The following is a 27,560-nucleotide window of genomic DNA, read 5'->3' on the forward strand; positions in this document are numbered from 1 at the left end:
GACAGAGAGAGAGAGACAGAGAGAGAGAGACAGACCGAGAGAGAGAGAGACCGAGAGAGAGAGAGAGAGACAGAGAGAGAGAGAGAGACAGAGGGAGGGAGAGAGAGACAGAGAGAGAGAGAGAGAGAGAGACAGAGAGAGACAGAGAGAGAGACACAGAGAAAGAGAGAGAGAGAGACATAGAGAGAGAGAGACAGAGAGAGAGAGAGAGAGAGAGAGAGAGACAGAGACAGAGAGAGAGAGAGAGAGAGAGAGACACAGAGAGAGAGAGAGACAGAGAGAGAGAGAGAGAGAGACAGAGAGAGAGAGAGAGAGAGTGAGAGACAGAGAGAGAGAGCGAGACAGAGAGAGAGAGAGAGAGAGACAGAGAGAGAGAGAGAGAGAGTGAGAGACAGAGAGAGAGAGCGAGACAGAGAGAGAGAGAGAGACAGACAGACAGAGAGAGAGAGAGAGGGCAGGGGGGAGCTTGGTGTGTCAGATCCCCCCGGCAGTCTAAACCTATAGCAGCATAACTCTGGGCTGGTCCCAGCCTGAGCCAGGTCTAACTATAAGCTTTATCAAAGAGGAAAGTTTTAAGTCGACTCTTAAAAGAAGAGAGGGTGTCTGCCTCCCGGACCCTGACTGGTAGATTGTTCCAGAGGAGGGGGGCCTGATGATTGAAGGCTCTACCTCCCAAACTATGTGTCTGTGTATGTGTATGTTTGTTGCAAAGGTGAAAGAAGGCTGTCCCTGAAATGTGTGTTATGTGGGAGATGAAGGACATATCCTGATCAAAGAGAACTCCCAGATTCTTAACAGTGGTGCTGGATGCCAGGCTGATGCCATCTAGGGCAGCTATATGATTAGAAAATGTAATTTTTGTGAGTACTGTCAATGGCATTCTAATTCTCTCTATATAACAACCTGTATTCATCAATAATTCACTAAGTGCTGTGTACTTTAACAAACAGATGTGTGTCTGCTGCAGGTTTGTATCGGCCCTGACATCCCCGCCTCTGCTGTCCCCGGGGTCCCGGACCTCTCTAACCACTCCAGGGTCTCCTCCATCAGAGATGTCTGCCCCCCTGTCCAGCCTGGCCATCTCTGTCCCCTCAGTGGCTTTAAGCCCCTCTGGGGAGGAGGAGCGTCCCCTGCTGCTGTTGAACAAACATCGGGCGCAAGATGAACAGAAGAGGAGCTCTGCTCACTACAACCACGGCCACGTGGCACACAGTTTACCACCGAGCCCACTGTTACCTGAGGAGAACGGTGACTACCAGGTCACAGGTGAACATGACACAGCTGCCAGCCAGGTGTTCTCACCTGAGACGCAAGCTAAGACAAACAACAACATGAACGACTGCAACTTTAAAAGAGTCACACGCGGCGTGGAATCCTGCTGTGACAGCATGTTAACAGACGAGCCTCAGGGGGAACAAACGCCCTTTATCCCCACAGGAAGTACATCAGAGCGGCTGCTCGGAGCCTCAGAAGGCAGCAGGACTAACCAAGCAGCCTCACACGGTGACCTGCACGACGAGTCATCGAGTCCCACCACCAAGCCAGAGTCTGTGTGAAGTCAAAGGAAAACTTGAGAAGGAAAAAAAGAATAGTCACTATTTAACCTTTATTTTCTATAAATTATTTGCTGTGTAAATGAAAAAAGGAACTTTTATTTTAGAGATGTAGTAAATACAGAGTTTTATAAAAAAGTCAAAATGTGTTCTTGTAGGTAAAGTGCCATACGCTGGTATGTAGCAACGGTTCACAGTATATTTCAGTGCAGAGCTAATATCAAAGGTGCCTTTCTGTTTGGTATGCTTAACTGCAGCAGTGCATACTGGGCCGTATATCCACCATCTTAACCTTCCAGTTAACAATCAAGAATAACCTGCTGGCTGCTTAACGTCCTGAAGTCTGAAGTTCCCTCTGATCTTAAACGTAAGCCTTTGAGGAGCATGCTGCGTCCAAAATGCTGTCAGGGAACAAGAGCAGTTTATTTCCTCTGCAGCCATTTGACCTGCTGCTCGATGACCTGATGTCCTTTGTACTGTGCTTTTATTGTGAAACTTAGAAGTTAGAGACCATCATTTTTATTCATCATTGTTCAATCGAGAATCCTGCAGAAAGAAAATTGAAGCTGTTAGATGAGGTGAAGGTGCAATCAGTAAAGTCCAGCTTTAAGCTCTACTAATTATTACTAATTACTTCGAATATGCTTCATATATCACAGTTGACCTTTTTTGTTGGTTAAATTTATGTTGTGAGTTGATCTAAACAATTCAGTTTCACCATGTTTCAGGGGAACTGCACTGATGTATTTCACGTTAAGTTTAGAAACTCATAATGAATGCATAAAAAACTAAAGATATAGAGCAGAGGCCAAAACGTCCCGACTTTACGTATCGACGATGCTGGATTCTTTCTCTCTGTTGAAACATGAGCATGAAGACCAGCAGCTGTTTCCTCCAAAGAGAATGTGTGTTCTCATGTGATGTTACTGATTGCATCTTTAATGTGCACTAAGAATGAAAATGTCCCATTTTGTCAGTCCTGAAGACGTCATGTGTTCCTGAGTGATGCATTATGGGAATTAAACAAATTGCTCAATTTATAAATAATGGTAATCTGCTTTATTTTTTAAGTTGGACGTATATTCTGGTGTGTAATATTATTTTGTTATAAGTGTGTTTGCTCTTTTTCTTTTCCACCCCCAGCTTGTGTTGACACGTGTAGTCTGTGTGATTTAAAAAAGCTAACATGCTAACATATGAACGTATGAACATCTGCCTGACTGTCACCACAACTCCAGAATAAAGTCAATAAAACTACATTTATCTGTTCAAACATAGTCGCTGCAGATGTAGAATCGGTCTGGTCTAATAGTAAGATGTTGTGCTTCCATATAATAAGTGTTTTTATAGCAGCCATACTTCTGTATTTTATATTTTACTATTTAATATAATTTATTATCTGTTTGTTAGTTCTCTCTGATTAAACGCATTAATTGCTGTTATAAAGTATAAACATTTATATTTTAACAAACAGGATTTCAAACATGTAAAATATATAAAGGTGTCTGTTCCACTTGGTTCTTAAAAAGAAAAGAACAACTTGCATATTTTGTCACTTGTATGTTAAATAAGTCACAATGCATTGCTTTTAAGTCTGTAAATACACAATAAAACCTTCCCTGCTGTTGTTTCTTATTAAATATTAAATCAGTTGTGTTTTCTGCTTCAGTCTCAAAATATTTGTGCAGCTGCAATAATTATTCTTCATGTTTCACATTTAATCATTTAAGTTAAAATTTCTGAGACTGTATTATGTAATTTTTATTTTGTAACTTACTGTTATTGTCCTAAAAGAGAGAGACACGATAGTGTGTATGTAATTAAGAAATTCCAGTAATTTACAGTGAAAAGAAGAAAAGTATAATCTTGACATTAAATATCCTCACAGGAGCTTTAATGTTAAGACAAACAGAAACAGGGAATCGTTTTTTCAGGTAACAAAGAATTAAAGATGACAATGTGAATTAAACATGACATTAAATACAAAACTTGAAGCACAAAAAAGTATCACTCAGTAAGTCATTAAACACGAATGTAGGTTTTATTTTGAAGGTCTTGAAGGGAAGTCAGAGTGAAATCTATTCAGTGCAGCCGACGTCTCTCACTATACAGCTTCATGAGGACTCTCCACCACTGAAGCTCCGACAATGAAGCCCGATTTAAATCTCCTTTATTTTGTTTTCAGTTGTGTCAAAGTTTCTCAGCTTCTGGATTTTTGTCCGGCTCAGTGTAAGTGTGAGCAAGACGTCCTCAGCGTTTCATGTTTCGGAGCTCAAGTCCTGCCAGTTTTTCACTCCAGCACACTGGAGGTGTAAGTAACTCTTTATTGTGTTTACACTGACTACATCTCGTTATTCAATTAAGATTTATGTCATCTCTAAACTCTGTATTATATCCAGACTGAAAAGTCTAATGTAATATATGATTAAAAATATAAACTGTTTCAGGTGGCTCATGGGGACAAAACTTTCTTCTATTCCTCAGAATGCTTTTTCCGACCTGACCAACATTTCTCACATGTAAGATTTTTTTTTTAAACAGTAAAACTTCAACAGAAATGTATACTCGTCACATAAACATTATATTAACCAGCAGAGAAAGCTGAAGATTGGAAACATTTACTGTATAATAATAAACAAGTTCACATCGTGTCTCTTAATCAAAGCACTGCAAATACGTTTTTTTAATTAAAGTAAATTCAGTTTCAGTCTCTATGTTTGTATGTTTTCAGATACATCTCTGATGATGACACTTTACGGTTTCTGGAGAGACATTCCTTCCACAACCTGTCCAGACTCACACACATGTATGTTACATGAATGTTATAACAATATAATATGGGGTCACAAACTCACATTTATTTACCCCAATCAGAAGCTGTTTTATCAGACATTTACTGCTCAACACTTGGACACTGATTGAACCATTATTATATAATTATAATGAAGATAAGTAGGAGTAAGTGACAGTTACGAGATAAAGTGACATATATGGGTAATAGCAGCAACATTTTAGCAGAATGAGATAATACAGAATGATATGAGGTATAAGGTATAAAATATAGTACAATAGAAGGTGCAATATAAGAGTGGAATTAAATACAGTATGTATATAAATATATTGTAGTATGATAGCGAATATTAAGTCTATAGTAAAAATGTAAAATAAAAATAAAATTGCAGTAGTATAGTATTTAGTAGTACAATATAATATAGCATTATATGATATACAGTATGTGGTATCAATGATAACAATATATTTATAATAATAATGTAATAATGTATAGTACAGTGGTAAAGACTGAATATCAGATGTAATATGGTGTTGTGCGTTACAGTCTGGTGCAGTATGTATAGTATAATATGTGTATATACATATAGGATGCTAGAATATAACATATATAATATAATAACAGTAATAATAATATAATTTAGGTGCAGTATAATATGGAGGTGAATAGTAAGTACAGTGTAGTATATGAAGATATTACAGTATATAGCAATATATTAAGTAAATCACACCAGCAGAGAGTCACTGAAGAGTGAAGGTGATGAGAGTTCTGAGTGTGACAGACATAACATTTTAACATGACAATATCATAAAGACTGAACTGAAATGTTTCCTTTTTTTTAAATTTTTTTTTTTACAAAAAATGTCATGAATAAAAATTATTATTTAAGTCAAATTTATAAATTACTGAATCAAGGTTTTTAATACTCAGTAAAGTCATGAGATTGACGTGTGTGTGTGTATGTGTGTGTGTGTGTGTGTGTGTGTGTGTCCCACAGACAACTGACTGGAATGAAAACTCTGTCACACATTGACCAGGAAGCTTTTAAGGATCTGCCTAATTTAAAGTACCTGTAAGTAAAACTTTCTGATTTTATGATTTCAGCAGAAAATGAAGTAAAAGAAATAGTAACAATAATAGTAAACAGTATAAACAGTGATTAACAACATAAATAGTAATGATAATAGTAAACAGTATAAATACTAACAATAATGAAAACACTTTAAATAGTAATAATAGTAGTAAACATTATAAATAGTAAATAGTATAATTAGTATTAATAATAAACAATATAAATAGTAATAATAATAGTAAACAGTATAATTGGTAATAATAATAATGAACAATATAAATAGTAATAATAATAGTAAACAACATAAAAAGTGATAAAAATAGTAAATAAATAGTAATAATGATAGTAAACACTATAAATAGTAATACAAGTAATTAACAGTATAAATAGTAATATTAATAGTAAACAGTATGAATAGTAACAATAATAGTACACAGTGTAAATAGTAATAATAATAGTAAACAGTATTAAAAAAATAACAATTATGATCATAAAAGTAATAATAATTAACAGTATAAATAGTAATAATAATAGTAAACAGTATTAAAAAACAATTATGATAATAATAATAATAATAATTATAAAAAGTATAAATAGTAATAATAATAGTAAACAGCATACAAAGTTATAAAAATTGTTAATAGTAAATAAATAGTAATAAAAGTAATAAACAGTATGAATAGTAACAATAATAGTACATAGTATAAATAGTAATAATAATAGTACACAGTATTAAAAATAACAATTATGATCATAATAGTAATAATAATAGTAAACAGTATAAATAGTAATAATAGTAAACAATATAAATAGTAATAATAGTAAACAGTATAAATAGTAATAATAGTAAGCAATATAAATAGTAATAATAATAGTAAACTTTATAAATCGTAGTAATAATAGTAAATAGACTCTTCTGATTAATTAATTAACTGATTTCTTTCATTACAGAGGGATCACTAACACGGGTCTCACCTCTTTTCCTGAGCTACAGTTTATTCAGTCCAGCCAGGAGGATTTTATTTTGTACGTTACCTTTAAATAAACATAATTACAGTGACTTTAGTAAAGATAAATATTTTATAACTGGAGTGAAATATTTTATGTTTATGCCTTTTTGAAGGGAGATCGTTGAGAATGTGTTCATACAGGTGATTCCTGCTAATTCTTTCATTGGAATATGTGACAGTCCACTGACCGTGTGAGTACGATTTAACAATAAATCTAATTTTCAGACTCATTTTCACTGACTCACAGGCGTAATGACTGTTTTCTCTGGTTTTAGGTTTTTGTTCTATTTCTCTTCTGCTTTACACCAACATTCTCACTATTTTAAGCATGTGTAAAATCCTCTGATTCCACCTTTTGTTTCTGCATTTTACTATTTAAAAAAATCCATGATTTGAATACTGCTTTAAACTAGGCTGGCATGCTTATGCGAGGATTAAACAATAGTTGAAAACAACATTGTTTAGTTCCTGCATCTTAAAAACGTTTTTATGTCATGAACTCTAAATGAAATTGACGCCACATAAAAGACTGACATAAAAAGATTCTGTGTTTACAGTGTCTGCCTGTTTATAGTGTATATAGTGTTACAATACAATGTTACAATTTCATTTAGCAGACGCTTTTGTCCAAAGTGACGTACATCTGAGAGTTAATACAACACAAGCAACGATCGAGACAGGAGGGGGCGGAGTCAGTGAGAGCCAACAAACAGCTTCAGGTGTGATCGCACACTGGTGCTGACAGGAAGTGTATAATAATAAAAGATCCTCATCAACAAGATCAGTATAGTCATCATCATCATCATGAAAATCCTAGTTAGCATAAACCACATCCTCGATGTCATCATCATCAATAGCATCAATATCATTAAGGTCAGAGTTCATTAAGAGCTGGGTCTGTAGCTTCTTCTTAAAGGTCAAAGGGACTCTGCGGACTGAATGGAGTTTGGTAGCTCGTTCCACCACTGGGGGGCGACAGAGGAGAAGAGTCTAGTTAGAGACTTAGGGCCCTGTTGTGATGGGAGCACCAGGCGCCTTTCATTGGCAGAGCGTAGTGGGCGGGACAGAGTGTAGACCTGGATGAGGGCGTTCAGGTAGGCAGGAGACGTTTTTGTTGCTGTTTTGTAAGCGAGCGACAGGGTTTGAATTTGATGTGAGCGGCAGCTGGGAGCCAGTGGAGGGATATGAGCAGTTGTGGGATACGAACAGTGGAGGGATATGAGCAGTGGAGTGACATGCAATTTTGGGTTGACTGTAGATCAGTCACGCTGCTGCGTTCTGGATCATCTGCAGAGGTTTGAATGTGCATGCAGGAAGGCCTGCCAGGAGGGAGCTGCAGTAATCATTGTGTGATATCACGAGAGCCTGTACCAGCAGGTGTGTTGCATGCTCTGACAGGCAGGGGTCTGATCCTCCTGATGTTGTACAGGACAAATCGACATGACCGAGCAATCAAGGCCACATGAACCTTAAAGGTTAGCTGGTCGTCAATTTAGTGGGTAGCGGGCAGACTCAGTGGGTATGAGTTCAGTTTGTCCGAGCTGTATAAATATATATATGTATGTATTAGGGCTGTCAAAGTTAATCCGTTAATAACGCAAATGCATTGATTGTCGCTTTTTATAAAGCCTATAAAAGGTGCAGATGTCATTCGGTAACGCCCGTTAACATCATTAATAACGTCCGTCGTGCACACGCGGCTCACGTACTGTGAGAACTGAATTGTGAGAGAAAATATTTAACTTTTGTGACTTAATGAAACAGACTGCTGATGAAGACTGTCAACACAGCAGACAGAGAGACAGACAGGAAGAGGGGGCGGGGCCAGCAGCTGTGCAGAGAGCAGAGGTGCAGGTGTGTTGGGGGACTGAAGCAAAGCAAAGAGATCAGATTAAAGTAGTTTGTGAATTAAGGTGACGCAGAGAGAACAATCAAACTGTGGAAGGAAGAAATCAGCATCTAGAAAGAGTTTAATCCAGACTGAGTAAGTCTGCATGTGATGTGCTTCTCACAGGAATCACTGATATATGCGATGATCGCCATGTTCTGCTTTCAGCACATGTTTTGAGCGTGCAGAACCTTTGAGGTTATTCTGTAGAATATTCTGGACAGTATTTCTCATTGTTTCTGAATGTCGCAGTAATAATAAACATGCATTAGCATAAAGGAAGCATATTTGTCCATTCCCATGTTGATAAGAGGATTAAAAAATATCTCTTTAAGGTACATTTACAACAGGTAAAAAATGTGCGATTAATTTGCGATTAATCACGAGTTTACTATGGACAACCATGCGATTAATCGCGATTAAATATTTTAATCAATTGCCCTAATATATATAATGTGGTGCTCCTATTGTTTCTCAGACACCGATGATGTGCAGGTGATGAAAGAACCTCCGTTGACACCGACTTGTTTGCATTAGAGCAGGTTTATTACAAAGTATCAGCATCGATCAGGCTTCTAGAATACCTGGGAGAACACCCTCGGCCAAATGATCAAAAAATTATAAGAACTACCATCACTGAAACAAATGCTTCAGTTTTAGAAAAAAAACATGTATTAAATGAAGAATTTTCTCCTTTCTTTCTGTTTTTTCAGCATGCTGAACAGCAATGGTGTGAAAGAGATCCAACGTTACGCCTTCAATGGGAGCAGCCTGGAGGAAGTGTACGTCAGTCTGTCACCCTGATATGAAGACAGAAACTCAAAATAACATACAGGAAGGAGCTCACTATTATTGTATTCATGTACATCATCTATGACTTTTAATACTTTTTAAAAATATAAAAATATAATTAACCTGTTTGGCTGGCAGGTTAAATGACTTCAGATAAGTTAAAGTTATATTAAAGGCATTATTTACACAGCGGAAGGCGCACAGTCTAGTGATTTAGGGCGTGTCCAACCCACTTTTGCTCGTTACACAATCTGGCCGCAAACTAAGGCACAAGGTGCAAAGAGGTTGGCTTAAGTCCCTGGATTATTCATAGGTGTGTTTTTAGCATTTAATCAAACCAATCAGAGTGTCAGCTCTCATTCCCTTTAAGAGCCAGGTGAGCCTGCAGACGGGTGTGTCGCTATTTGCACGACAGATTTCAGTCATTCTTCTTATATAAACTGGTCTCGGACCGGCATTTTTAACTTATTTCTTTCCAGTGTGACCCCACACACACGCAGAACACACACAGGTCTCTGTGCAATATATTTCGAAGCACGGATTGATGTTAAAACCACTGAAGCGATCCCACTGCCCAACAGAAACGAAGAGAAGAGAGACGCTGAGAACGTTAATGCACGATGCACAGCAGCGTAACTTCATTAATGATTTAAATCTTCAGACACGCCGTCAGGATCGGACAGGATCTTATGTTTATTAAAGTTCTGTGTACTGACCATCAAGGAAAGGTCGGCTGTAAATGTTTATACACTTATTGTTGCTGCTGAATCACATGGATGTATTCTCCAGTGCGTGCGTAATGGACACTAAACAGTATATTAATATCTGTGGGCACGATTATGGTTATGTCTGAGGATTGTAATAAATGTACCTCTTAGTTACATGTGTGTGAGTGTGTGTGTGTGTATTTCTGCGTGTATTAGAGAGAGCGTGCGTCAGAATGAGCGTGCGAGATGGAGAACTTGGTGTCTCTGCAGCTTTTGGCCCGTGCGTGTAGAGGCATCGGTGAGCTTGTCCACGTCTTCCGGCACTTCTCACCAGAACGGCAACAAACTGAAAGCAGTATCATGATTTAAGGCGACGTGGGAGACCAAAGCTTGCCCTCACAGTCCAGTGTCCCATAAACAACGTTATTTACGCTTTTTACTTTTGAGTAGAAGCGCTGCTGTGCACCCCCGTGCAAGTAACAAACAGAGGCTCGTGTTGTGAACTCGCCGATGTATGTCCATAATGCGCCCTTTAAATAGCAGGAACATATTGCGTCATGGACTTTAGACCATGTTTTTGTTGGTCTATGGTGCAGTTGCTTTCTGCGTCCTTGAGATAGCAATGCAACACCCGTTTGGCTGACCACACCTCATTTTAAGACCAACACGCCCATGGGCGCTAAAGTGGGCGCAAGATTTGCTATTTACACAACATGGGCACTGGGCATGAAAATCACAACTGTGTCAGGTGGAAAATAGCAATGACACTTGTGCTTACGCTGGGTGTAGGATAGGGCCCTTAATGTTGATGATTATTACTTTTCTTTCTCTCATCTGTTCTTCATCCTTAAGGTATCTTCACAGGAACGTGGATCTGAAACAAATTGATGAATTTGCATTTCATGGCGTCATTCATGGCCCAACTCACCTGTGAGTTACTGAAATAAACAGAATTTAAAAGAGTAGTTAGTGTTCTTTGTTAACAATATAGAAAATAACGTTAGTTTGTTTCCTTACATAAAAAATCTTTATTTTGAAACTGCAGAATGTGCTGAAGTTGAAAACAGGAAGAGCTTCAGTTTTGTGTCTGAATGACTGAACGTTAACGCTTTGTTTGTCTTTCAGAGACCTTTCAGAAACCAAAGTTAGCTCTTTGCCATCAGTAGGGATGCAGACCATTGAAAAGCTGCAGGCTAAAAACACTTGGAGCCTGAAAGCTCTGCCCCCCTTCAGAGCCTTCCTCCACTTACAGAGCGCTGAATTGACCTTCCCGAGCCACTGCTGCGGCCTCACAATGTTGAAAAGATGGAGAGGGTACGTTCAAGAATTTAAAGTGTTGGGAAACATTTTCCCACTGAGAATTCTTCTCATCACGAGTTTGTACTTCACATTCCAACTACAAGCCCACCCTGTTTATACTGTTGTACTGTGTTTAGTTCATACAGTGTATCATGTTTTCAGTGTTAAATGCAATGTTCACACTGTACATAGTGTACATAGTTACAGTGTGTATCCTATGGTGTATATAGTTTATACAGTATACTTTATATACACTTTTGTACAGGATATAAAATGAATACAGTGTTTATAGTAAATACAGTGTGTAAGATTAAATAATCCTATATTAATCCCCAGTGGGGAAATTCTGGTGACAAATAGCAAGTAAATTCAACGTAAAAATAAGAATAGATAAAATAAATATAATAAAATAAGAGGTACAACTGTTTTACAAGTAGGAGTAAATGACAAGTTAAAGTGACAGTTATAGTAAAAAGTGACATGTGTATATAATGAAAACAGTGTATAGTACAGTGTAGCATATATTTACTTTACTATAATGTTAAAAAACTCAGTAGACTTGAATTGGTTTAAGGTAGATACATTGTAGTAAGAAAAAGAGAATAAATAAGAAAAAATATCAATTCGCAAATCAAATTATCTTTTGTCAACCAGACAGTTTAAAACATTTCAAAAAATATTCCCTAACTCAAAACACATTCATTTCTTTTCAAAACTCAGTTTTGATTGTCCTTTTAATCAGTTGTCATTTCAGGTGTGAAGTCTGAGAAAAAAGTGAGTGAGAGAGTTTGTTCGTACTACACTGGTAGGAGTTTGATGATTGTTGCTTATCTCTTCTCGGGCTGATGATTGTTGCTGATCTCTCTTTCAAGGTTCATTGAAAAATGGCTCCCAGCTTATCAGTTCTCTTGGCTGGCCATCACTCATCACTTTTCCATGAATGAAAAAAAAAGGGTTAGGGGTTAGACTAAAATGGTAGCGGATTCGCTGCTTGCTCGCCCGGTGAGATAGCGGCGAGTCGACATGTAAACTTAGAATAACCGACTTTTTCATCACTACGGTCCGCTGTAATCTCTCCGGAAAAGCCAGCAACTTCTGACTCCTATTTACTTGCCGACGATTAAATAAATAAATGTTTGATAAACACTTAACAGGCATTAAGCCAGCTATTGCGAGCACAGTATACCTGTAACTTAGTGCTAACAATATATCAATACAATAACACCAGCATTGAACTCACCGAAAAGCTGGAGCTCAGATGTTTTGCACGGCCAGAAAGTTCTATAAATCCCACAGAGAGACAGGTTATTTGTCCTAAAGGCTCCAACAACACAAACAGGTGAAGTTAAGTTCAGTGACTATGTGTCTGTGTTGACGTCTATCAGACAGCCAGCAGGGGTCTCACCCTCTCCAGTGGAGAGAGGGGTTGTCCAAGATGGCTTTAATTTTGTCCTTCATCCTCCTCTCAGCAACTGACCCCAGAGTTTAAGCCCAACCACAGAGCGGGCCTTCCTCACCAGCTTTGTTGAGTCTGTTAGCCTCACAAGCCTTGATGCCACCCCACCAGCACACCACAGCAAAGAACAGTGTGCTGGCCACTACAGACTGGTAGAAGACCTTCAGGAGCCTGCTGCAAACACTGAAGGACCTGAGTCTCCTCAGGAAGAGCAGCCTGCTCTGTCCTTTCCTGAAGAGGGCGTCAGTGTTGTGAGACCAGTTCAGTTTGTTGTTGATTTGGACCCTATGGTACTTATATGAATCCACCCTCTCCACTTCCTCCCCCTGGATGATGACTGGGGCAGGGGGCTTCCTGTTCCTCATGTAGTCCACCACCAGCACCTTGGTCTCTGATGTTGAGCTTCAGGTGGTTGCTGTTGCACCATGCGATTAAGCTCTCTATCAGTCCTCTGTACTCCTCCTCCTCATTGATCCATCCAACAATGGAAGAGTTGTCAGAAAACTTTTGAAAGTGGCAAGGAACTAGAGTTGAACTGGAAGTCTGAGGTGTAGAGAGTGAAGAGGAATGGTGCCAGTACAGTTCCTTGAGGTGCGCTGGTGTTGCTTGTCACCACCTCAGGCACGGCCATCCACTCTGACATACTGTGGCCAGCCAGTGAGATATTCCATAACCCAGGCTCCTGTATTAGGGTGCAGTTGCATCGCCAGCAGCTTGTCCCTTATAAGGCAGGGCTGGATGGTATTAAAAGCACTGGCGAAGTCAAAAAACGTGACTCTCACATTGCTTCCCTGCTTCTCCAGGTAAGAAAGGGGTCAGAAAGATGAGGGCATCCTCCACACCAATGTGCAGCTGGTATGCAAACTGCAGCAGATCCGGGAAAGCAGTTAGCAGTGTCCTCAGGTGCTGGAGAACCAGTCTCTCAAATGCCTTCATAACATATGACGTGAGCGCCACTGTGATAGTGAAAGGGCTGGGACGTCCTTTCTTTGGTACTGGGACAATGCAGGACATCTTCCACAGGTTGGGCGCCATCATTAACCTTAAGGAGAGATTGAAGAGGTGCTGAAATACTCCTGCAAGCTGCCCAGCACACACCTTGAGAACCCTGGGGCTGGTGTTGTCTGGCCCACTGGCTTTGGAGAGCTCCCTTTCCCGGTGGCTTGAAGTAAGAGTTGGACAGGGGTAGGGGTAGGGATGTAGGAAATTATAGTACAGTGTATATAATGAATACAGTGTATATAGTTCAGACAATTACGAAAGCCCTTTTGCTCCAAAACAGCCTTGACCCGTCGGGGCATGGACTCCACGAGACCTCTGAAGGCTGTGTGTGCTTAGGTATCTGGCACCAAGACGTTAGCAACAGATCCTTTAAATCAAATCAAATCAAATCAAATTTTATTTGTATAGCGCCAAATCATAACCAGGGTTATCTCGAGACACTTTACAGAAAGAGCAGGTCTAGACCGACTCTTTGTTAAGTTATTTAAAGAGAGGCCCAACATGAATCCACCATGAGTAGCACTTAGCAATTCGGCACATTGGCAAGGAAAAACTTCCTTTTAACAGGCAGAAACCTCGAGCAGAACCAGACTCATGTTGAACAGCCATCTGCCTCGACTGGATGGGCCGAAAATGGGATAGAAGGAGATGCAGGATAGAGACAGACAAAGAGAGCAACAACAACATATGTTCTTGTTACCACAACAACATATGTCCTTGTTACATGAACAACAACAGACACATACTTATGGTTGCAATGCCAATAATAGTGGTAGACTAGGGTGAAGATTGGCTAAATAAATAAATAAATAAATAAATAAATAAATTAGCGAGAGAAGCAGAGTAATGATAAAGGCTGAGGTAATCGTAATTGTAACAGTTGAAGTCAACAGGTCTACTATTAGCATTAGCAGCAACAATAATGATACTATGGGGAAGGCTGATGTTAGTAGTTGTTGCAGTCGAGCAGGTCCACAGCAGCAGGTGGTCTGCAGCAACGATCCTCAGGAACCTTCAAGACAAGGGAGCACAAGAACTCCCGGGAAGATATGTGGTTAGTAATGTTAATGGGACCAGAAGATACAGAGTTAATGAGCTGCATTAATATGACAGAGAGAGAGAGAGAGTCAGAGAGAGAGAGAGAGAGAGAGAGAGAGAGAGAGAAGCTTGGTGTGTCAGATCCCCCCGGCAGTCTAAACCTATAGCAGCATAACTATGGGCTAGTCCAAGCCTGAGCCAGCCCTAACTATAAGCTTTATCAAAGAGGAAAGTTTTAAGTCTACTCTTAAAAGAAGAGAGGGTGTCTGCCTCCCGGACCCTGACTGGTAGATTGTTCCAGAGGAGGGGGGCCTGGTAATTGAAGGCTCTACCTCCAACACTACTCTTAGAGACTTTAGGTACCACAAGCAGGCCTGCATCCTGGGAGCGCAATGTTCTAGAGGGGTAATATGGCACTATGAGCTCTTTAAGATATGATGGTGCCTGACCATTAAGAGCTTTGTAAGTAAGAAGAAGGATTTTAAATTCTATTCTAGATTTTACAGGAAGCCAGTGCAGAGAGGCTAATACAGGAGAGATGTGATCTCTCTTCCTAGTTCTTGTCAGCACACGTGCTGCAGCATTTTGTACCAGCTGCAGAGTTTTTAGTGACTTATTAGGGCAGCCTGATAGTAACGAGTTACAATAATCCAACCTGGAAGTAACGAATGCATGGACTAGTTTTTCTGCATCGTGTTGAGACAGGATGTGTCTGATGTTTGTTGTGAAGGTGAAAGAAGGCTGTCCTTGATATTTGTTTTATGTGGGAGATGAAGGACATATCCTGATCAAATAGAACTCCCAGATTCCTAACAGTAGTGCTGGATGCCAGACTGATGCCATCTAGGGCAGCTGTATCATTAGAGAAAGAGTCTCTAAGGTGTTTTGGGCCGAGCACAATAACTTCAGTTTTGTCTGAATTAAGTAGCAGAAAGTTTCTAGTCATCCAGATCTTTATGTCCTTAAGGCATGCTTCTAGTTTAGATAGCTGATTGGTTTCATCTGACTTCATAGATAAGTATAATTGAGTATCATCTGCGTAACAATGAACATTAATGTGTGAGTGTTTCCTCATGATATTACCCAGAGGAAGCATATATAAGGTAAAAAGAATCGGTCCGAGCACAGAACCTTGTGGAACTCCATGACTAACTTTGGTTTGCATAGAGGACACATCATGAACATTAACAAACTGAGATCGATCTGATAGATAAGATTTAAACCAACTTAGTGCAGATCCTGTAATGCCAATTAAATGTTCTAATCTCTGTAACAGGATGTGATGGTCTATCGTGTCGAAAGCGGCACTAAGATCTAACAGGACGAGTACAGAGAGAAGTCCTCTGTCTGAAGCAGTAAGTAGATCATTTGAAACTCGCACAAGTGCTGTCTCAGTGCTATGGTGGACTCTAAATCCTGACTGAAAGTCCTCAAATAAACTGTTGTTATGAAGAAAGTCACATAATTGATTAGCGACTGCTTTCTCAAGGATCTTTGAGATAAAAGGAAGGTTAGATATAGGTCTATAGTTAGCTAAGGTGCCTGAATCATGGGTAGGCTTTTTAAGAAGTGGCTTAATTACAGCTAGTTTAAAAGACTGGGGTACATAGCCCGTCGATAAAGACATATTGATCATATCTAGTAAAGAAGTGCTAATTGAGGGAAAGACTTCCTTAAGCAGCTTGGTTGGAATCGGGTCTAAAAGACAGGTTGATGGTTTAGACGAAGATATCAGAGAATTTAGCTCAGGAAGGTCAATTGGAGAAAAACAGTGTAAACATCAGGTTTTTGAGCAGCTTCCAAAGATACATCTGCACCAGTTAACGGCAGGAGGTTACAAATTTTGTCTCTTATCTTTAGGATTTTGTCATTAAAGAAGCTCATGAAATCATCACTGCTGAGGCCTATAGGAATACTTGGCTCAGTGGAGCTGTGACTCTCTGTCAGCCTGGCTACAGTGCTGAAAAGGTACCTGGGATTGTTTTTATGTTCTTCTATGAGGGAGGAGTAGTAGACACCTCGAGCATGCCGTAGGGCCTTCCTGTATTTATTAAGACTTTTTTGCCAGAGTAAACGAGACTCTTCTGTTTTGGTTCGATCGCCACATTCTTTCAAATTTACGCGACATTTGCTTCAAGTTACGAGTTTCTGAGTCATACCATGGAGCTAGCCTCTGTCGTTTAATAATCTTCTTTTTTAAGGGGGCAATCGAGTCTAGAGTACTTCTCAGCAAACCTGCAGTACTATCAACAAACTGATCAAGCTGAGAGGGACTAACATCAGCATCAGAGCTTTCTGTAGTAAACAGATGTGGTAAAGAATTAAAAGCAGCTGGAATTGTTACCTTAAATTTAGCTACAGTCCTATCAGACAAACATCTTGTGAGTACATGTTTGTTAACTGGAGAGTAGTCGGTTAATAGGACATCGAATGTTACTAAATAGTGATCTGATAAAAGAGGATTTTGTGGGAAGACAATTAAGTTTTCGGTTTCAAGGCCATAAGCTAGAACAAGGTCGAGGGTGTGGTTAAAGCGGTGAGTAGGCTGGTTTACATTTTGAGTGAAACCAATAGAGTCCAAAAGGGACATAAATGCCATGCTAAGACTATCATTATCAACATCTACATGAATATTGAAGTCCCCTACAATAATTATTTGATCTGAACTCAGGACTAAATCTGATAAAAACTCTGAGAATTCAGTTAGAAAATCAGAGTAGAGGGGGCGCGCTTGAGCATGAGTAGTGAGTAGACGTGTCCTCCACAGCTCCTGCAGAAATCTGTTAAATTTCTACATTTTGGACCTTGTAACCGTTCAAACTTCGTTGGAAACATAAATTAAGTGACTTTATTACCTCGCGAGTGGACAAATGCCTCCCAAACCGGCTAAACAACAGAGTGGGAGAGGTAACTCGGACTCCCCGGTTAGCATTAGCGAAAATACAGATGCGAATGCTAACAATATGAAAGCGCTGGCTGACGCAGTTACTGCTGTGCAAACCTCTATCAACTCATTTCGGGAGGAAAGCCGGGCGTCTATTGCCTCTCTGCACTCGATTTTGAGTGTGTATGGCCAACGAATTACTGATGTAGAGGACGGCATGAAGGAGTTCGACGAGAGACTGAGCAGCGTGGAAACTTCCCAAACTTCACTGGCTAAGGAAAACGATGCCTTGAAGGAGAAGGTAGCATACTTGGAAAACTACACCAGACGGCAGAATATACGTATTGTGGGGATACCAGAAGACACGGAGGGCCCGCGACCATCGGAGTTTATTACCAGGCTGCTCACTGATGTGCTTGGGGAAGACAGTTTTGAGAAGCCTCCGTCGGTGGACAGAGCTCACAGAAGTTTGGCCCCAAAACCAACAGGTGGCGACAATAGACCACGACCGTTCATTGTCAAACTCCACCACTTTCAAACTAAAGAGTTGATCCTACGCCTCGCCAGACAGAAGGGCCCGCTCTCTTACAACGGATCAAGATTTCACATCTTTCCTGATTACAGCCCAGATGTCAACAAACGACGCGCAGCCTTCTCCGAGTCCAAAAAGAAGCTCCACGCCGCGAAGATCCGGTTCGGCCTCTACTACCCAGCCACTCTGCAGTTTACACACAACGGGAGGCGCATGAAGTTCACCGACCCTGTGACGGCACTGACTTTTGTCAACAAACATGTCACTGCTGATGACGGAAGCTCCGTTTTACACACTACAGAAGATGATGACTGAGGTAATGTTGATGATTGGGTCAAAATGCAAATAACTAATTGAGAGAGGCGGTGATATCACTAGATATGGTTATTCTGTCAATATTACTGACAATATTTTTATTTTATTTTATTTTTTATTTATTTACTTTCATAGTATTATTTTATTAATATTGTTTATGTGGCAATGGACGTCTTTTGTGTGAATGTGTGTACACATCACACGCAACGCTACATATGTATGCCCTCCTAATTTTTTATTTTTTATTTATTTTATGATCACCGCCGATCTCGTTACATTGACTTTCAACGCCCTATAGGTATTATGGTTTCAACGATGTGAAAGGACATCACAGGTTATTTAATAGCCTACACTGTTGGAAAGGTTCATTAATGGTTCAGAAATGTATTCAATATTGCGGGTGGCATGCAAATGCAGGTTTGCAGTAGTTTGAAGTTTTCTGGGGGGGGGTAGCCATTTTAAGGCTTGTTTATGTGTTATATGTCGTAGTTTTGATGTGTTATTTGTTTTGTATACAGCTCGTGCACTTATTTGGCTTTTTCATCATCTAAATGGGGTAGACACTGGTATTTTTGACTTGAGTGGTTCTAATGGCACAGGGTAATTCAAATCTTGTCCCAGGTAAAGATGACATGAAAATTATAAGTTGGAATGTTAAAGGTTTGAATCAGACAATAAAAAGGAAAAGGGTTCTCTCTCATTTACAACATCTCGGGGTTGGTATTGCATTCCTACAGGAAACCCACCTTTCGATTCGAGAACAGTCAAAAATTCACAAAGAGTGGGTAGGGCAAATGTTTCACTCGCAATTTAACTGTAAAGGTAGGGGAGTAGCTATACTCATTCACAAAAAGGTTCCCTTCGTTGTATCAAACACTATCTTGGATTCAAATGGCAGATATGTGATGGTTGTGGGAGAGCTGTTTCAACTTCGCTTAGTATTGGTTAATATCTACGGCCCGAACTTTGATGATGATGATTTTTTTAAAAAGATGCTAAGCTCCATCCCTAATCTAGATAGTCATCACTTGATTATGTCCGGGGATTATAACCTAGTAATGGATTCTACCTGGGATCGCTCTTCCCAGTCTGTACCGAGACCATCTAAATCCGTGCAAACAATCCAATCGTTCATGGACATACATAAACTTATAGACCCATGGAGATTTAAACACCCTACCAAGAGGGAGTATTCATATTACTCTAATGTACACAAGTCATTCTCCAGGATAGATTTTTTTTTGGTTGACCCATATTTGCTAAGTGTTATCACAGATTGTAAATATGACCCAATTATTATTTCTGACCATGCCCCGGTGAGTATTAAAGTAACTCCTTCGATTCAGAGGACAAAACGGACATGGCAGCTTGATACACTCCTGCTGGCAGACTCAGACTTTATAAAGTTCATTACAGAACAAATAGATTTTTTTCTGCAGGTAAACAGGACTGATGGTATCTCAGCCTCAACTCTCTGGGAAACACTTAAAGCATATCTCAGAGGGCAGATTATTTCCCGCTCTGCCCATATTAGGAAAATGAAATATAAGAATATAGAGGAGCTATCTTCAGAAATTAAGACTCTGGACGGACTCATAGCTGCCTCTCCGACCCCTGATCTGATTAGGAGGAGAGTAAGCTTACAAACTGAAATTGATCTCTTAACTACCACTCAAGCAGAGAGGCATCCCGTATTATTTCGCAAATTATGCTACCTGATGGCTCCTCAACAGAGGATCATCAGACTATTAACTGCTTTAAAGAGTTCTATTCTAAATTATATTCTTCAGGCTCAACACTGGATCACAACCAATTTGACTCTTTTTTTTCCACTCTGAACATTCCTACAATTGACTCTGACTCTAAAGAGCGATTGGAACAAAATTTGACGCTGGAAGAAATTAACAGTGCGATAATGTCCCTTCAGAGTGGAAAAGATAAGATAAGATAAAAAGAAATTCAAAGATAAACTTGCCCCTCTTCTTCTCTCAGTTTATGCAGAAGCACTGGAGAATAACATTCTTCCGCCTACACTTTGCCAGGCATCTATTACATTGTTATTAAAAAAGAATAAGGACCCTCGTGATTGCTCATCGTACAGGCCAATTAGCTTGACAAACTGTGACGGTAAAGTGTTCTCAAAGGTCATTGCACTCCGGCTTGAGACAATTCTTCCTCATATCATCTCGGAGGACCAGACTGGGTTTGTCCAGGGCAAACAATCCTACTTTAACCTGAGACGATTGTTTAATATCATCTATACTGAATCTAGCACTCCGTCCCCGGAAGCAGTAATATCGCTCGATGCCGAAAAGGCGTTTGATCGGGTCGAGTGGAATTATCTTTTTCATACACTTAGCAGGTTTGGTTTTGGCCCTAACTTCATTCAACTTATCAAGCTCATTTACACTGACCCAACTGCCTCAGTCTATACCAATGGCATCTCATCCGAGTACTTTCCTCTTCACAGAGGGACGAAGCAAGGTGATCCAGTGAGTCCGTTGCTTTTCGTTCTAGCTATAGAACCACTTGCTATAGCTCTCAGATGCAATAATAGTATAAAAGGTATTTCACGTGGTGGCCTAACTCACACTGTCTCGCTTTATGCAGACGATTTATTACTATATGTCACCAACCCTATAACATCTATCCCTGAAATTCTTAGAGTCTTGCAGGAATTTGGAAATATATCTGGATATAAACTAAATTTTAATAAAAGTGAATACTTCCCCATCAGTAGTAATGCTAGAGAATATCCCAATCTGCCATTTAAGTTATCTGCCGAGTCCTTTACATATCTAGGTGTCAAAGTCACCAAATCGTATTACAGTCTATTTAAAAGGAACCTCACTCCTCTGCTGGAACAGTGTAAACAAGATATTAAAAGATGGTCTGTTTTGCCTCTCTCTCTCATCGGGAGAACAAACTCTGTAAAGATGAATATTGTGCCAAAGTTTCTATATTTGTTTCAAGCGTTGCCTGTTTTCATACCACAATCTTTTTTTAAGACATTTAATCAAATGATTTCTTCCTTTATATGGAATAATAAACCAGCTCGCATAAGAAAAGAATTTATGGAAAGACCAAAAGATGTAGGTGGGCTTTCGCTTCCAAATTTGTGTACGTACTATTGGGCTGCGAATTTTAATGCCACCTCTCTGTGGTTAAAAGATTGGAATGATAGGATCCCTGCATGGCTCCAGATTGAAAAGGTTACAAGCAGCCCACACTCACTCCCTGCCTTACTTTGTGCTCCCCTTCCACCACTAGTTAATAATATTAAAGACAATATAATTGTAACTCAATCCTTACGTATCGTGAACCAGTTCAAAAGATGTCTGGGCATTCAGAGTATTTCTATTCACTCACCAATAATACGTAATCACTTATTTCAACCATCTTTATTGGACAGCGGTTTCAAAACTTGGTATGATAGGGGTATTCGTAGTATTGAAGACCTGTATGTCAATAATACTTTTGCTAGCTTTGAACAGCTATCCAGAAAATTCGGTTTAACCAATAATCATTTTTTGCGATACTTGCAGATTAGAGATTTTACTCGTAAAAAGTTTGCTAATTTTCCTACTCTTCCCCCTCCATCCTGTCTGGATTCCCTATTAAAGGTTAATAGGCTGAATAAAAGTAGAATATCATTTATTTATTCCCATATTATGGATAGCTGCAACCACTCTATTTCACATATTCGAGACCAGTGGGAAAATGACTTTGGGGTCCAGCTGTCTGATGACGAATGGGATAAGGCTCTTACTAGGATCCACTCTTCTTCCATATGTTCTAGACATGCTTTAATACAGTTTAAAGTGTTGCATAGATTACACTTCTCAAAAGCTAAGTTAGCAAGAATATTTCCAAATGTAGACCCATTATGTGACAGATGTAAACAGACCCCGGCTACTTCCTATCATATGTTCTGGTCTTGTCCGAAACTTTTTCCTTTTTGGTCATCCTTTTTTGAAGTCATCTCTAATGCTTATGCTTATAACGTCTCACCATCTCCTTTGGTTGCTGTTTTTGGTTGGTTTTCTGATCCAACGGGATCTGTTCCCCCTGTTCATTTACAGAGGGTCATTGCCTTTTCCTCCTTACTAGCTAGACGCTTAATTTTATTCAAGTGGAAGGCTGCTATTCCTCCATCACATCACCACTGGATTAGGGACGTTATGCAGAATCTTAAGATGGAAAAGATCAGAAGTACCCTCAACGGTTCCATCAGCAGATTCCACAAAACCTGGGACCCTCTAGTAACCTATGTGAACAATTTACCTGGTCTGGAACTGGAACTCTGAGTGACTACACCTGCCCTTGAACAATCCTGTAACAATAAGTATTAGGTGCACTTGTTGTGGTTGTTTAGTCTTGTGTGTTCTTTTTTGTTTTTGCTTTTTTGTTTTTTTGTTTGTTTTTTGTTTTTGTTCTTCTCTCCTGTTTTTTCCTGTGACGAATTTTTGTCACGTTGATTTTGGATTTGTTCAGTCTATGTCTGTTGTTGGGATTGTTTTTCTGTGGTTATTTGTAAAACAGAATGATTGTTTTGTATGATAATTGAAAAAACTATAAAAAAAGTGTTTAAAAAAAAAAAAAGAAAAAAAAAAAAAAGAAAATCAGAGTATGCGCCAGGAGGGTGGTATACTATCACAAATAAAACAGGCTGTAAAGTTTTACAGGCTGGGTGTGAAAAACTCAGAACAAGGCTTTCAAAAGAGCTGAAACTAAGTTTGGGTCGAGGGTTGATTAGAAGACTAGAACTGAAGATAGCTGCCACTCCACCACCTCGACCAGTGTCTCGAGGAGTATGAGTATTAAGATGACTGGGAGGAGTGGATTCATTGAAGCTGACATATTCTTCCTGACACAGCCAAGTCTCAGTTAAAGAGAGTAAATCAATATGATCATCTGATATCAGATCGTTCACTAATAGAGCTTTAGATGACAGGGATCTGATATTTAACACACCACATTTAATTCTCATATTTTTTGGCATAACTTCGGTTGTTGTTTTAATTTTTATTAAATGTTTTTGATTTACTCCTTTTTTATTTGAGTTTGAATTAACTGTAATAAAAGGCCTGGGTTGGGGGGCAGACACAGTCTCTATAACATTAACATTGTGGCTGGGAAACTGCTCAAAGGGAAGCTCAGAGGAGTGTGTAGGACTACAGCTCTGCCTCCTGGTCTCAACTCTGGTTTGTCAGGTTTTACGACTAACAAACTTAGCCATATTACGAGACAAAAGAGCTGCACCATCCAAAGTGGGATGAATGCCGTCTCTTCCGATAAGACCAGGCTTTCCCCAGAATGTCTGCCAGTTATCTATGAAGCCCACATCGTGTAAGTCCTGTAAATTGTGAAGTCGGGCCAACGGACTGAAACAGACTTGTTTGTCCAGCACATCCCACAGATGCTCGACTGCATTGACATCTGGGGAATTTGGAGGCCAATTCAACACCTTGAACTTGTTGTTGTGTTCCTCAAACCATTCCTGAATCATGTTTGCAGTGTGGCAGTCTTTCCTTAGGGAATACTGTTTCCATGAAGGGGTGTACTTGGTCTGCAACAATGTTTAGGTAGGTAAGCGATGATGTAATAGAAAATGAGCCTTGGCTGCCCATGACCCTGTCGCCAGTTCACTGGTTTTCCTTCCTTGGACCATTTTTGGTAGGTTCTGACCACTGCAGACCAGAAACACGCCACAAGAGCTGCAGTTTTGGAGATGGTCTGAGCCAGTTGTCCAGCCATCACAATTTGGCCCTTGTCAAAGTCGCTCACATCCTTACATTTTTCCTGCTTCTAACACATCTACTTTGAGGACAAATTGTTCACTTGCTGCCTAACATACCCCACCCTCTGACAGGCACCCTTGTAGCTAGATAATCAACGTTATTAACATTACCTGTCAGTAGTCATAATGTTATGGCTGATCGGTGTACACAATAAATACGGTGCATATAGTTTATGATCAAAGTGTATATAGTACAGTGTGTGTACACGAATGGACGCTGGCCCAGTCTGGGCTGACTGTTGTATTTGTTTCTGGTTCTCCCTTAAACACTGAATCATTTTATTGGACTTTATTAACTTTTATTTGATCTTTGACAGGTTTACAAGTAAAACAGAGTTTAATAACCATCATTAGTTTTACACAAAGTAATGCTGGTGTCCTCTGAGGATCAGCACATCATTAACAAAGAGTACTGACAGCCTGTCTTTTTTTTAATTGGGAGTTTTTGATCCTGTGCTCCACTAGAGTGTTGTTGAAGGACTCATTACATTCAACATTTTTGTACTTATACAAAAGATGTGTTGTTCATGCTCTGAGTATATATACTATATATAATAATTCTTATCCTGTGTTAAAGAGACTCTGAGGTGCTGATCTGCAACCAGACCTGGACGGATTTTGGAAACTTGCAGGAACTCTCGGCAGCTCTCTCTCAGAGGAATATGGGACACAAAATGTTTGAACATGTGACGGACAGCTTTGGACTCTCAGCAGCCAGCAGCACTAATCACAATCAACACAGTCGTGTTTGTCTGTCTAAGCCGTGTCAGAATGAGGGTTTTTTCTACATGGAGTTACCAACAGATCACCTCGGTGAAGGTTTTGACTTTGCTCTTTGTAATGAACTCCACATAGATGGACTCTTGTGCACCCCCCTGCCTGATGCCCTGAACCCCTGTGAGGATGTGATGAGTCAAGGGTTTCTGAGGGTGCTGGTCTGGGTCGTCAGTACGTCCGCTATCTTAGCCAACCTGCTGGTGATGTTCATCCTGCTGACCAGCCGACAGAAGATGTCTGTGACTCGTTTCCTCATTGGTCACCTGGCATTTGCAGACTTTTGTATGGGGATGTACTTACTGTTGATTGCATCAGTCGACCTGTACACACGCTCCTTTTACTATCAGTATGCTATTGCCTGGCAAACAGGAAGTGGCTGCAACCTAGCAGGGACTTTATCCGTGTTTGCCAGTGAATTATCCGTTTACACATTGACTTTAATCAGCCTGCAGCGCTGGCACGCAATCTTCTATGCCATGAGGCCAGACAGAAAGATCCGGTTCCGTCATGCAGTGGTGCTGATGCTGGTTGGCTGGTTCCTGTGTGGGATCCTCGCTTTGCTTCCTGTTCTTGGTGTGAGCAGTTACCAGAGAGTGAGCATCTGTTTACCTATGGACACGGAGACAACAGCAGCTCGTGTTTATGTGGTCTCTGTCCTCATGGCTAATGTTGTTGCTTTTATGGTGGTGTGTCTTTGTTACCTGCACATCTATTGCATGGTGCACAACCCCAAGCACCAGTCCAGCAGGTGTGACACCAGTATGGCCAAACGCATGGCTGTCCTCATCTTCACCAACTTCCTGTGTCTGGTTCCCATCTGCTTCTATGGTTTGTCTGCAGCTCTCCATCAACCACTGATGACTGTCACAGATTCCAAGGTGAGACTTCCAACTGAACTTTGATTTTCAGCTTTAAATATAGACAAATGTATAATTTAATGTTTAATAATATGCTAAAAAATATGTTTGAAATAAAGATGGATCCATGTTTTTCTCCACAGGTTCTGCTGGTGCTCTTCTATCCTCTCAATTCTTGTGCACACCCATTCTTTTATGCTATCCTGACGAAGGCGTTTCATCGTGACATCTTGATGTTGCTGAGTCAGATGGGTCTGTGCCAGCAGAAAGCTCACCTCTTTCGCAGCCAGTATTACTCCCCACATATATAGAGAGAAAAAATCTGCCCTGCGGTCCAGCCCCCACATCCCAAATTATCTAAATGCAGGAAGCGCCAGGCTGCAAGATTCACAAAATGTCCTAATAAATAAATAAATAAATAAATACGTATACAGAATCTAACCCTGACACAGCAAACTATGACCTCTCAGAATTCTTGATCTGTTATTTTCACTATACCTTGGTATGTCTGACAGATGTGACGTAAAATAATAATCCAAATGTTAATCTGCAGATAAAGAAAGCGAGAGAAAGATAAGAGTGGCAGGCTTTATATGAAGATGCTGTCTAATCGTATCGTAACTGTCTTCACTCAATATGGTTCTTGTAACTTTCCAAACAAGCTCTCAAACAATCACGCCCACTTTACATGATGTTCAGTCATGTGGATGGAAGATGATGTACATATCTGCTGAGGAACTTTCCATGTCTACAACCAAGAGAACAACATGATGCCCTCAAGATGACACAATCTGTAGATTCCACAGTTATCCATTTTGTACAATTCACCATATCAAAGCAAGAAAACAGTCGACTTTAACTCCACCTCCAACTTTCAGTGTGTGCACAAATGTCTCTGATCAGTTTGAAGGCAATATGTCCACTGGGGTCCCTGAAATGATTGATCTTTCAACTATATTTTATATCAGAGAAACTGAATTAATTTGATCATTTTAAATGTGCTTTACACCAGTGTTCAATTTTTTTTTGTACTTTTGTGAATAAAACCAAACCCAAACAAATGCAGCCGCGTTCAGCTTCTTTTACACAGTCACTTAGCAGTGTGTACGGTAATGTGTCCTGGGTTAGAATTGGGGGGGTTAGGACAGAGGGTCGGGGAGGGTTAAGGGTTAGGGTTGGGTTAGAGTTGGATGTTACACCCGATTTGACTGTTATCAGAAAATTGAATGGGCTTCATCACCACACATCAGATCAGTCCCAGATATATATGGGCTAGTAGGGGCCTACTAACCTACTACTAGGTTCAGGAGGCTGTTAGCACCCATTTATTTCAGTAAGCCAATGCTGACCATGGAGCTCAGTAGTCGCAGAAGGTCTATTATCGAGTATATGGCTGCCATTTCTGTTATTCTCAGTGGAAAATGCCATATTTCAAGATAGTTTTGGCATTAAATAAATTTTATTTTCATAATCTGCGTCCAGTGAATGTATAGGATGTTTAGTTTGTTAGTTATTACAGGGATTCTTTCAGGTCTGTCTGTTCAGGACCTTTATCGGTTTGGCTCACTGCAGTCTGCACGCAGTTAGCTGCACTCAGCCGCCCAAAAAAAGGATAACCTTTCCTAATACAGTTGCAAATTATATACTCTATGTGTGATGCATGTGATGCAAATTAGCCTTAGCAACTAAGCTTCAATCATTGGTTAAAACTGATGGAGGGAAGCGACGGTTGAGGCTCCGCTCCCTCGTCGTTGGTGGAACGACATGTCCATGTCTCCAGCCACCGA

General features: G+C 39.9%; 2 protein-coding genes across 5 annotated transcripts in view; both read left to right on the forward strand.

The window, feature by feature from the left end:
• Nucleotides 1-3,170, forward strand: part of nrg1 (neuregulin 1) — a 35,362-nt gene extending 32,192 nt beyond the window's left edge. For 2 of the 4 annotated variants that reach the window (XM_069682213.1, XM_069682212.1), the window contains exon 8: nt 968-3,170. In XM_069682213.1, the coding sequence (XP_069538314.1) occupies nt 968-1,556 (589 nt within the window). In that variant the 3' untranslated portion in view covers nt 1,557-3,170. The remainder of the gene's footprint in view (nt 1-967) is intronic. The other 2 variants (XM_069682215.1, XM_069682216.1) reach the window with 2 other exon arrangements.
• A 530-nt stretch (nt 3,171-3,700) lies between these two features.
• LOC138609588 (thyrotropin receptor-like) lies at nt 3,701-26,084 on the forward strand. Its single transcript, XM_069682191.1, has 11 exons — nt 3,701-3,864; nt 4,001-4,072; nt 4,285-4,359; nt 5,342-5,416; nt 6,368-6,442; nt 6,540-6,617; nt 9,028-9,096; nt 10,666-10,743; nt 10,939-11,127; nt 24,717-25,794; nt 25,917-26,084. Exons 1-11 carry the CDS (start codon nt 3,701-3,703, stop codon nt 26,082-26,084), a joined length of 2,121 nt encoding a protein of 706 aa, XP_069538292.1.
• Nucleotides 26,085-27,560: the final 1,476 nt, after the last annotated feature.

Source organism: Semicossyphus pulcher, unplaced genomic scaffold, assembly GCF_022749685.1.
Source record: "Semicossyphus pulcher isolate SPU_LCO1_2020_fin unplaced genomic scaffold, fSemPul1.0.p SCAF_52, whole genome shotgun sequence".
Taxonomy (NCBI): domain Eukaryota; kingdom Metazoa; phylum Chordata; class Actinopteri; order Labriformes; family Labridae; genus Semicossyphus; species Semicossyphus pulcher.

Bases quoted from the DNA above. Each gene is read 5' to 3' on its own strand.
- LOC138609588 (XM_069682191.1), top strand. From the start codon at position 3,701: ATGAAGCCCGATTTAAATCTCCTTTATTTTGTTTTCAGTTGTGTCAAA. The intron at 3,865-4,000 runs GTAAGTAACTCT...AAACTGTTTCAG, and splicing joins CACTCCAGCACACTGGAGGT to GTGGCTCATGGGGACAAAAC. The intron at 10,744-10,938 runs GTGAGTTACTGA...TTTGTCTTTCAG, and splicing joins ATTCATGGCCCAACTCACCT to AGACCTTTCAGAAACCAAAG.